Raw genomic sequence first — 12,079 nt, forward strand, 5'->3', positions numbered from 1 at the left:
CTGAAAAATGTTTTCAACGATGAAAGGATACTTGTGATTCTTCTGGTGCTTTTATTTGGCAACAGAATTTTAATGTATTACTGATTGGATATAAATTAAGTAATCCACACTGACAAGGTGTAACATAAAAGCAAATTAAACTACTTTAAGACCTGTGAAAGGGGTCACCATTGTATATCACATAAAATGATATAACACATGAAATGATCTAATCCTAGGCATGGTTAAGAGGCTACATGATGTTTACAAAACATGCTGTTCTTCTATAACATACAATGAAACAAAAATTAATTGTGGGTTACTGCGTATTATTCCTAATATTATTGAGCTGATTTTAACTCAGCTCAATAATATTTTAACTCAGGAATTGCATAAGCAAGGACCAAGATAAACTATCGAAACCACATCAGCATGAAACCTAGGATATTTTAACCACTGGGCCTCATCTGCCTGGTCTCTTTCAGCTTTCTGCCTATTCCCAGTGGAAGTGCTGGCCAATTGGCAGGACAGTAAGAAGTCTCACAACACCAGGTTAAAGTCCAACAGGTTTATTTGGCAGCACTAGGTTTCAGAGACTCAAGCTCCTTCATCAGTGTTCACAAACAGTGCATATAAAGACATAAACTCAGTTTACAAGATAATAGTTGGAATGCGAGTCTTTATAGATAATCAAGTCTTAAAGGTACAGACAATGTGAGTGGAGAGAGGACCAAGCACAGGTTAAGGAAGTGTATTTTGTCGTCAGCCAGGACAGTTAGTGAGATTTTGCAAGTCCCGGCAAGTCGTGGCGGTTACAGATAGTGTGACATGAACCCAAGGTCCCGGTTGAAGTCGTCATCATGAATGCGGAACTTGGCTATCAGTTTCTGCTCAGTAATTCTGCATTGTCATGTGGTCATGAAGGCCGCCTTGGAGAATGCTTACCCAAAGATCAGAGGCCGAATGCCCGTGATCGCTGAAATGTTCCCCGACTGGAACGGAACACGCCTGTCTGGTGATTGTTGAGCGATGTTCATTCATTTGTTGTCATAGCACCTGCATGTTCTCCCCAATGTACCATGCGTCGAGACATCCTTTCCTGCAGCGTATCAGATAGACAACGTTGGCCGAGTCACAAGAGTATGTTCCATGTACCTGGTGGATGGTGTTCTCGCGTGAGATGATGACATCCATGTCTACGATCTGGCACGTCTTGCAGAGGTTGCTGTGGCAGGATTGTGTGGTGTCGTGGTCACTGTTCTCTTGAAGGCTGGGTAGTTTGCTGTGGACAGTCTTTTTGAGGTTGTGCAGTTGTTTGAAGGCAAGAAGTGAGGTTGTGGGGATGGCCTTGGCAAGTTGTTGGTCTTCATCAATGACAAATGTCGTAGCTTCTCCACTCCGGGGAAGTACTGGACGATGCAGGGTACTTTGTCTGCCATGTCCCATGTTTGTCTTCGGAGGAGATTGGTGCCATTTTTCACTGTGGCATGTCGGAACTGTTGATCGATGAGTCGAGCGCCATATCCTGTTCTTATGAGGGCGTCTTTCAGCATCTGTAAGTGTCTGTTGCGATCCCCCTCATCTAAGAACATAAGAACATAAGAAATAGGAGCAGGAGTAGGCCATCTAGCCCTTCGAGCCTGCCCCGCCATTCAATAAGATCATGGCTGATCTGTTGTGGCTCAGTTCCACTTTCCCGCCCTCTCCCCATAACCCTTAATCCCCTCTCTTATCAAGAACCTATCAACCCGCTTCTTAAAAATATTTAGCGAGGCAGCCTCCACCACTTCAACGGGCAGAGAATTCCAGAGATTCACCACCCTTTGAGTGAAGAAGTTCCTCCTCAACTCCGTTCTAAACCGCCTCCCCTTTATCTTGAGGCTGTGCCCCCTAGTCCTACTGTCTTTTTTGAGCGGGAAGAGTCTCTCCACCTCTATCCTATCCATCCCATTCATCATCTTATACGTCTCAATGAGATCTCCCCTCATTCTTCTAAACTCTAACGAGTACAAGCCTAGTTTATTCAGCCTCTCCTCATAGCTCAATCCCCTCAACTCCGGTATCAGCCTAGTAAACCTCCTCTGCACTCCCTCCAGGGCCAAAATATCCTTGCGCAGGTGCGGCGCCCAAAACTGCACACAGTACTCCAGCTGCGGCCTCACCAATGCCCTATACAGCTGCAGCAAGACCTCCCTACTTTTATATTCAATCCCCCTCGCTATGAAGGCCAGCATCCCATTCGCCTTCCTGACCACCTGCTGCACCTGCAAGCTGGGTTTTTGCGACTCATGCACAAGGACCCCGAGGTCCCTCTGCACCGTCGCCTGCTGCAGTTTTTCGCCCCGTGAGTAATAGTCCTTCCTACCATTATTCCTACCAAAGTGGACCATCTGACCAGATCCTGTGTATATGGAGAGCTGGTCCGTAGGGGATGACTTCTTCAACATGTTTAGGGTGGAAGCTAGAGAAGTGGAGCACCGTGAGATTATCCGTGGGCTTGTGGTATAGTGAAGTGCTGAGGTAACCGTCTTTGATGGAGATGCGTGTGTCCAAGAATGCAACCGATCCTGGAGAGTAGCCCATGGTGAGTCTGATGGTGGAGTGGAACTTGTTGATGTCATCATATAGTTCTTTTAATGATTGTTTGCCATGAGTCCAAAGGAAGAAAATGTCATCAATGTATCTAGTGTATAGCATCGGTTGAAGGTCCTGTGTGGTGAAGAGGTCTTGTTTGAACCTGTGCATAAAGATGTTGGCATATTGAGGTGTGAATTTGGTCCCCATGACTGTTCTGTGTGTCTGGATGAGGAACTAGCTGTCGAAGGTGAAGATGTTGTGGACCAGGACGAAGCGGATAAGTTGTAGAATTGCAACTGGAGATTGGCAGTTAGGAGGAAAAGGGAAATCTTAGGAGGAAGAGGGAAAACTGGCAGGAGGCAGGCATTTTTTGGGCAGTAGGAGACTCCTACCGGAGATCTGAAAGAACAGTCCACAGCACTCGGAAAAGAATCAGGCGGGGTTCTTGAGGACTCCTGTTCCTCCTATCCCACAAGGAAACTCAACTTTCTGGGGATTTTTGACCTGGATAGAAACCAAAGCTTGCCTGCACAGACTCTGGATAAAACTGCAATTATACCCAAATGATGTAATCAGAGCTGCATATTTAAAGATGGAAGCTCTGACAAAGGGTCATCCAGACTCAAAACGTTGGCTGCGGTCTCTTGCTACGAATGCTGTCAGACTTGCTGAGATTTTCCAGCATTTTCTGTTTTTATTTAAGGTTGGATCCCCTTGTCCTCTGGCAGGTATTCCTCAGAAAAACTTAAGAACAAAATAAATCAGATCAGGAGTAGGACATTTGACCATTCGAGGCTGCTCCACCATTCAGTAAGATCATGGCCATTCTTCTAACTCAAAGCCACTTTCCTGCCCTATCCTGAAATCCTTTGATTCCCTTAGTATCCAAACATCAGTGGCACAGTGGTCAGCACTGCTGCCTCACAGCGCCAGGGACCAGGGTTTGATTCCCGATTTGGGTCACTGTCTGTGTGCCATCTGCACGTTGTCCCCATGTCTGATTGGGTCTGATTGGGCTCCGATTATGTTCCACTGTTCGAAAGATGCGCTGGTTAGGTTCATTGGCCATGATAAATTCTCCCTCAGTGTACCCGAATAAGCACTGGAGTGTGCTGACAAGGGGATTTTTCACAGTAACTTCATTGCACTGTAAATGTAAGCCTACTTATGACACTAATAAATAAATCTAATGATCTTTCTTTTGAATATATTCAATGTCTTAGCATTCAATCATTTCAGGTAGAGTATTCCAAAGATTTACAACATAAGAACATAAGAACATAAGAAATAGGAGCAGGAGTAGGCCATCTAGCCCTTCGAGCCTGCCCCGCCATTCAATAAGATCATGGCTGATCTGCCGCTGCTCAGTTCCACTTTTCCGCCCTCTCCCCATAACCCTTAATCCCCTCTCTTATCAAAAACCCATCAACCCGCGTCTTAAAAATATTTAGCGAGGCAGCCTCCACCACTTCAACGGGCAGAGAATTCCAGAGATTCACCACCCTTTGAGTGAAGAAGTTCCTCCCTTTGAATAAAGAAATATTTGTTTGTCTAAGTACAAATGGGTCAACCATTTACTTTGAGACCAGGATCCCTAGTTTTAGAATACCAGCTGAAACAGCCATTTAGCATCTACACTGTCAATCCCCTTAAGAATTTTAAATGTTTCAATGAGAACATCTCTCATTCTTCTTATGTCTAGGGAATATAAACCTCATCTACTCAGTCTCTCCTTGGAGGACAATTTCCTCGTGGAAACAATCAGTTTTTCTTCCTTTAGAGCAAATATATCCTTCTTTTGCTAAAGAGACCAAAACTGCAAGGGGGCGATGCAAAAGGGGTGCTTTGCAGTGGGGAGCTTTGCAAGGGGGGGTTGCTATTGCAAGTGGGGCTATGAAAGAAGGGCTATACAAGGGGGAGGCTATGCAAGAGGGGCTATGCAAGGAGCACTATGCAAGGAGGCTATGCAGTGGGGAGCTATGCAAGGGGGGTGCTATGCAAGGGGGGCTATGAAGTGGGGGGAATGGGGGCTATGAAGGGGGAAGCTACGCAAGAGACTATTGCAAGAGGGAGAGTATGCAAAAGGGAGCTTTGTAAGGAGGGCTTTGTAAGGAGGAGGCCAAAATCCTCCATGTGATCTCACAATACCATATATAATTGCAATTAGATTTATTTATTCTTTATTCTTAATTTATTCTTAATATTTATTTATTCCCCTTTGTAATAAAGACTAACATACCATCTGATTCCCTATTGGTGTATCTTCATGTTAGTTTTCTGTGATTTGCACACAACCCTCTGAATACTCTTCTAATAAGTCCTCCGGCGGGCGTTCTATGGCGCCCCCTTTGCATGCTCCCACCTCTTGCATACCCCCTCTCGCATAGCCCCCATTGCATAGAGTCCCCCTTGCAAAGTCCCTCTGCCATAGTTCCTTCTTATATAGTCCCCCTTGCATAGCATATCTTGCATAATCCTCTTTGCATAACCTCCCCCTTGCACAGCTCCCTCTTGCATAGCTCCCACTTGCGTAGCCGACCCTGCATTGCCTCCCTCTTGCATAGCTCCCCTTTGCCTAGCCCCTCTTGCATCACCTCCCCTTTGCATAGCTCCCTCTTGCATAGCCTGTCCCTTGCAAACTCCTCTTGCATAGCCTCCTGTTTGCAAAGCCCCTTTTGCAGAGCTCGCCCTTGCTCAGCCCCCCCTTGCAAAAACCTGCTTGCATAGCTCCACGCATAACTCACTTGCATTGCCCCCCTTGAATAGCACCCCCTGTAGAGCCTCCTCCTTGCATCACCCTTCATGCATAGCTCCCTTTTGCACAGTTCCCTCTTGCATAGCTTCCCCTTGCATAGCATCCACAGCCCCCCTTGCACAGCCCCTCTTGCATAGCCTCCTCCTTGCATAGCCTCCTCCTTGCATAGCCTCCTCCTTGCATAGCCCCCCCTTGCAGAGCCCCCCTTGCATGACCCCTCTTGCATAGCTTCCCCTTGCATAGCCCTCTTGCATTGCCCCCTTTGCATAGAACTATGCATAGTTCCTTCTCGTGTAGCTCCCCCTTGCATAGCATCCCCCAGTACCCCCCCTGCAAAGCCTCCCCCTTGAATATCCTGCCCCTTGCATAGCTTATCCTTTGCATAGTCCTCTTGCATAACCCCTCTTGTAAATTCCCCCTTGCATAACTTTTCTGGATAGTCTGCCTTTGCATAGCCCCCTTGCATAGTCTCCCCTTACATAGTCACCCTCTTGCGTAGCCTGCCCCTTGCATAGCCCCTCTTGAATAGCCCTCCATACATAGCCTCCCACTTACGGAGCCCTCCCTTGCATAGTACTCCCTTGCATAGCCCCACTTTCATATCTCCCCTTGCATAGCACCCCTTTATAAAGCCACCTTTGCAGAGCCTCCCCCATGCATAGCCCCACTTGCATAGCTGCCCACTTGCATAGCCCCCTTTCAAAGCTCCCTCATGCATAGCTCCCTCCTGCAGAGCTCCCCCTTGCATAGCCTCCCCCTTGTAGAGTCTCCCCTTGCATAGCCCTCCTTGCATTGCTCCCTCTTTCATAGGTCCCTCTTGCATAGCCACCCTTGCAAAGACCCTCTTGCATAGTTGCCTTTTGCATAGCCTCCTTGCGTAGCCCCCTTGCATTACCTTCCCTTGCATAGCTTCCGCTTGCATAGCTCCCCCTTGCATAGCCCCCTTTGCATAGCCTTCCTTACAAACTCCTTTTTGCATAGCTCCCTCTTGCATAGTCTCCCTTGCTTGGCTTCCCCCTTGCATAGCCCCTCTTGAATAGTCCTTCATGCACAGCCTCCCCATAACAGAGCCCTCCCTTGCATAACCCCTTTGCATAGCCCCCCCTTGCATATCCTCCTCCTTGCACAGCCTCCCCCTTTCATAGCCCCTCTTGCATAGCTCCCCAATGCATAACACCCCCTTTGCATAGCCCCCTTGCAGACCTCTCCCCCTTTTGACCGACTATCCTCTTTTGGAGCACTCCCCTGTATAAGCCCCCATCATTGTGAATACCCCCATTCAGGCCCCACATCTACCAGCCACACCACCTTGGCACTGCCCTAGCAGATATGATGCCTAATTGGGCACTGCCAGGATGTCAGGAGTGCATTATCAGACCAGGTGAGCATTGCAAAGGCTGGCAGTTCCTGGTGGGCACTGCCTGGCCATGCCCCTGACCACCTCTTGCATAGCCCCTCTTGCATAACACCCTCCTTGCATAATCTCCACCTTGCATAGCCTCCTTTGCATATTCCCCCCTTGTGTTGCCCTTTTGCGTAGCACTCTCCTTGCATAGCCTCACACTTGCATAGCCCTCTTTGCATGGCTACCTCTTGCATAGCTCCTCTTGCATTGTCCCCTTGGACAACCCCCCTTGCATGGCCCTCTTGTGAAGCACCCACTTTCATAAACCCCCTTGTATAGCCTCCCCCTTGTATAGCCTCCCCCTTGCATAACTCCCCTTGCATAGCCCCCTTGCATAACTCTTCTTGCATCGCCTCACTTGCATAGCCCCTGTTGCATAGCTACCCCTTGCACAGCCGCTCTTGCATTGCACCCTCCCTTGCATAGTTTCCCCCTTGCATGGCATCCCCCTTGCAGTCCTCTCCCCCACCTTCTTTGCCCAATCACCCCCTTGTGGAGTACTCCCTCACACAAGCCCATGCCATTGTGCATACCCTCACTTAGGCCCCACATCTTGCAGCCACACCATCTTGGCACGGCCCTGGCACAATTATTGTGGCAAAATGGACCCTGTCAGGGTGCCAGGTGGGCACTGCGAGGCTGGCAGTTCCTGATGGGCACTGCCTGGCCATGCCCCTGACCACCCGGAGGCTTCGATGGCCTCCGATCCCCTCAGCATGGCCATGGCGCCTGATTTCTACCGGTGGAGACCAGCTGTGATTCTTGCCAGCATGATGTCATGCTGGTGAGAGGGAAGGTACCAGGATGCCAGAAGATGCCATGTGGGATTACAGTAAGTCCTTTCAATTCTCATTAATCTCACCAGCGAAACTGGCTGGGAAGATTGCAAATTGATTCATGCTTAGTGAATTGGATCTTTATCCTTGAAAGCAATCTTTCCAGCTCGCCACATTGATCGACCAGCCACAGCGAACTGGTATGATTGAACCTTCAACTTCCATAGTCTTATCCACTCAATTAATCTGCCTGGGGGTTTTTTTCCAGCTTCTTTATATCTTACTTTTCCACTTTACTTGTCAGCAAACTTACACTCAGTTCTCAGTAATTGATATAGGTTGTAAATTATCAACCTATAAATTGTCTGAGGCCCAAGCATTGCTCTTTGAGATACCCACTAGTTAAAGCCAGTCAACCTGAAGATTACCTTTTTTATTCCCATTCTGTTTTCCTGTTTATGAATTCCCAATCCTTGCTAATACATTACCCCCAATCCCATGATCCCTAATTTTGAAAAATAACCCTTTGTGCAGACCCTTATTGAATTCTTTATGAAAATCCAAATGCAGTGCCCATTTGCTTCCCCTACTAGTTACAACTTCAAAAATCACTAACAGATTCATTAAGCGAAGGGAAGAGAAGGATTAGATCACAACATAGGAAGAAGATTTGGTGCAGATAATTCACACTGTACATTTTTAACTGCCCACACTAATTGCTTTCCAACAGATATTATCTCAATGTTACTACTAGTCATACTGGAATAACTATTATAAATACCACTGCGAGCAATTTTCACATAATTCACAAAGATACGAACATGTGAAACAGGAGCAGAGTTGGGCCATTTGGCCCCTCAAGCCTGCTGCACCATTTAAGAAGATCATGGCTGATCTGTTTATGTTTCAAACTCTGCATTCACATTTTGCAAAATACACAAATAGTACAGTAAAAAATCAAAACACAAATGATAAAATAAGGAGATAAATTGTAATTGAAAAATGTGAGCTGAAGGAGCCATCAAACATCTTAAAAGACAAAAGACATAAGGCAGGATTTTCCACGCAACCCGCTGGGTGTTTCACAGCATTGGAGTTGGCCTGCTGTTGGCCAGATCTTCTGGTTCCACCATTGTCAAAGGGGTTTCCCTCTGAATGCACCTTGCTGCTGGGAAACCTGCGGCAAGGGTGCACTGTCTGTGGCACCAGAACATAATAAGAACATAAGAAATAGGAGCAGGAGTAGGCCATCTAGCCCTTCGAGCCTGCCCCGCCATTCAATAAGATCATGGCTGATCTGTCGTGGCTCAGTTCCACATTCCCGCCCTCTCCCCATAACCCTTAATCCCCTCTCTTATCAAAAACCCATCAACCCGCGTCTTAAAAATATTTAGCGAGGCAGCCTCCACCACTTCAACGGGCAGAGAATTCCAGAGATTCACCACCCTTTGAGTGAAGAAGTTCCTCCTCCACTCCGTTCTAAACCGCCCCCCCTTTATCTTGAGGCTGTGCCCCCTAGTCCTACTATCCTTTCTGAGCGGGAAGAGTCTCTCCACCTCTATCCTATCCATCCCATTCATCATCTTATACGTCTCAATGAGATCTCCCCTCATTCTTCTAAACTCTAACAAGTACAAGCCTAATTTATTCGGCCTCTCCTCATAGCTCAACCCCCTCAACTCCGGCATCAGCCTAGTAAACCTCGTCTGCACTCCCTCCAAGGCCAAAATATCCTTGCGTAAGTACGGCGCCCAAAACTGCACACAGTACTCCAACTGCGGCCTCACCAATGCCCTATACAGCTGCAGCAAGACCTCCCTACTTTTATATTCAATCCCCCTCGCTATGAAGGCCAGCATCCCATTAGCCTTCCTGACCACCTGCTGCACCTGCAAGCTGGGTTTTTGCGACTCATGCACAAGGACCCCGAGGTCCCTCTGCACCGTCGCCTGCTGCAGTTTTTCACCACGTAAGTAATAATCCTTCCTACCATTATTCCTACCAAAGTGGACCACCTCACACTTGCCAACATTAAATTCCATTTGCCATTTCCTGGCCCGTTCGCCCAGCCTATCTAGATCCTTCTGTAGACTCTCCACACCCTCCACGCAATTTGCCGTTCCACCAATCTTGGTGTCATCAGCAAATTTCGACATCCTACACTCGGTTCCCTCTTCCAGATCATCTATATAAATGGTAAATAGCTGAGGCCCCAACACCGACCCCTGGGGCACTTCATTAGTCACCATCCGCCAATCCGAATAGCACCCGTTGACCCCCACTCTCTGCCTCCTATTTGACAACCAATCCTCTATCCACGCTAACACCCTACCCCCAACTCCATGTCCCCTGACCTTCTGCAATAACCTCTTGTGAGGTACCTTGTCAAACGCCTTCTGAAAATCAAGAAAGACCACATCCACCGGCTCTCCTCTATCCACCGCCCTAGACACATCCTCATAGAACTCCAGTAAATTTGTCAGACACGACTTCCCTTTAACGAAACCGTGCTGCGTCTGCTGATCTTGCCATTGTGAACAGCCGGAAAATTCCAGCCCAAATTCTACTTAAGAGATTTCAGTGAAGTATAAATGTTCAGTAACCTCAGAGCCAATCCTATAAAATCTGCAAAGCCCACTGTTAGACCAGCATGAAATGAACAACCATTCAGTAGATGTGTGCAGTCTTATGTTGACTAAAACTGACCAGAGCCATTATTAGCAGCATGTCTCATTTGAATAAAAACAAATTACCTTAGATGCTGGAACCTGAAAGAGAAACACAAAATGCTGGAAAGTCTCAGCAGCTCTGACAGCATCTGCGGAGAGAGAATAGAGGTAATGTTTCAAGTTTGGATGACTGTGCATCAGAGCTGTTTTGCATAAGATGAGCTGGTGTTTTGTATGCTTTGTGAGTGCAATAAAGCACGTACCATCCCTAACACGTTATAAATAGTGCTGAAATACTTTGTACCTTATCACATTAATGCTTATTGAGATGTGTCACATCTTTTTCCACTGAATGTAAATGTGCTAGAAGTTATGCAGCTGTAAGAATGTATTAACACTCTCAATGGCACAGTCATTTAGTATTTGTGCAATGTTACAGCATCTAATCTATTGATTAAAAACTATAAAAAACAAAATTAATTTAATTGTCTTAACATAATATTCATGGAAGTCTTACAGTTACATTAAGTTAACTCCACAAACTTGTGGCAATCCAAAAGCTTTGGCCAAGTCTTAAATTGCAACGGCCTGTTCCCCTATCACCTCTGTACTCACTGACCTACTTTGGCTCCCATCAAGCAATATTTTGATCTTAAAATTCTCAACCTTGTTTTCAGTTGACTCCTTGGCCTACTCCCTCCCTATTTCTGTGTTCTCCTCCAAGCCCATAATCTGGCAGCTATTTGTGTTCCTCTAATTCTGGCCTCTTGTGTATCCCTGATTTTTATTACTCCATCATGGATGACTGTGCCTTAACTTGCCTAAGTCCCAAGCTCTGGAAGAACACCCTAAACCTTTCCGCCTGTTTACCTTATTTTCCTCCTTTAAGACGCTCCTTAAAATTTACTTCTTTGACCAAGCTTTGGGTCATCTCATCTAACACCTCCTTATGTGGCTCAGTATCATACTTGTTTTACAATGTTCCATTGTAGTGGATTGGGACATTTAGTTATGTCAAAGGTGTTAAAATGTTATATTTTTCAACCACTCTTAAAAATTTCTTGCCACAAGGCAAACCATCATTCATATGCATACAGCATAAGGAAATCTAGACTGAGAGCATGAAACTACCACATGTTGGCAGTGAAACTATACATGGTCACCTGTCATTAGTACCTTTGAATTTCATTATGAAATGGTAACTTTTCAGCATTGAGATATTCAGCAGATAGATTACATAGTCAGACTTAATGGATGTTGAGTTATCTTATGCACAGACTTCAACTGGAGTATTATGAATACTTTAAATGGTTCTTATAGTAGTAATGTGCCACCAGGTGGCAATCACATAACCATAAAGTGGAACCTACCTGTGCCTGTACTCTTCAGATTTTTAAAGAAGAACATGCATCCCTTGCTTTAGGACATAGGTCTATCCCTGGATTTTGCCCAGATGGTGAGTTCTCAGATACAGTTGTGCAATAAGGTGCTTCTCTAGAAACAGGGAAATAATTTGAGATTGAATACACCAGTGTAACAGGCACAGTGGCCTTAATATTTAGATTGAGATTGTGAGACTAGGGATGCAGTGACATTTCTAGAATTTAACTGCAGGACCAATTGTGATCTTTTTTCTTCTGTTTCCCTCGAAGCAGCAGCCTAATTGACAGGATAGTTAGCAGCTAGCTTGGAAACCAGTGGCAACAGGGCTGCAGTTAGGATGCTTTAGGGATGGCCCCTGGCAACTGGTGGAGGGGGGGGTGCAAACTATGATTACAGCTGAAGTTAGGAATCTACCATTGGGGAAGGAAGGAGAGAGAGAGAGAGATCATGACTTAGTGCTGTGTGTGAATTGTGGCCATGATGTGGAGATGCCAACATGATGTGATGGGGTAAGCACAGTAAGAAGTCTGATAAC

General features: G+C 46.3%; 1 protein-coding gene across 1 annotated transcript in view; it reads right to left on the bottom strand.

Moving 5' to 3' along the window:
• The window catches only part of acd (ACD shelterin complex subunit and telomerase recruitment factor), a 50,620-nt gene extending 39,008 nt beyond the window's left edge, over positions 1 to 11,612 (bottom strand). Inside the window, exons 1-2 of the mRNA XM_080187067.1 lie at positions 11,532 to 11,612; positions 10,246 to 10,310 (exon numbers count right to left, since the gene is read on the bottom strand). Of these exons, the coding sequence (XP_080043193.1) occupies positions 10,246 to 10,310; positions 11,532 to 11,568 (102 nt within the window). The 5' untranslated portion in view covers positions 11,569 to 11,612. The remainder of the gene's footprint in view (positions 1 to 10,245; positions 10,311 to 11,531) is intronic.
• Between the last annotated feature and the right edge of the window lie 467 nt (positions 11,613 to 12,079).

The sequence above is a fragment of the Carcharhinus amblyrhynchos genome, chromosome 4 (genome assembly GCF_965287045.1).
Source record: "Carcharhinus amblyrhynchos chromosome 4, sCarAmb.v2.hapA, whole genome shotgun sequence".
NCBI classification, from domain to species: Eukaryota; Metazoa; Chordata; class Chondrichthyes; order Carcharhiniformes; family Carcharhinidae; genus Carcharhinus; species Carcharhinus amblyrhynchos.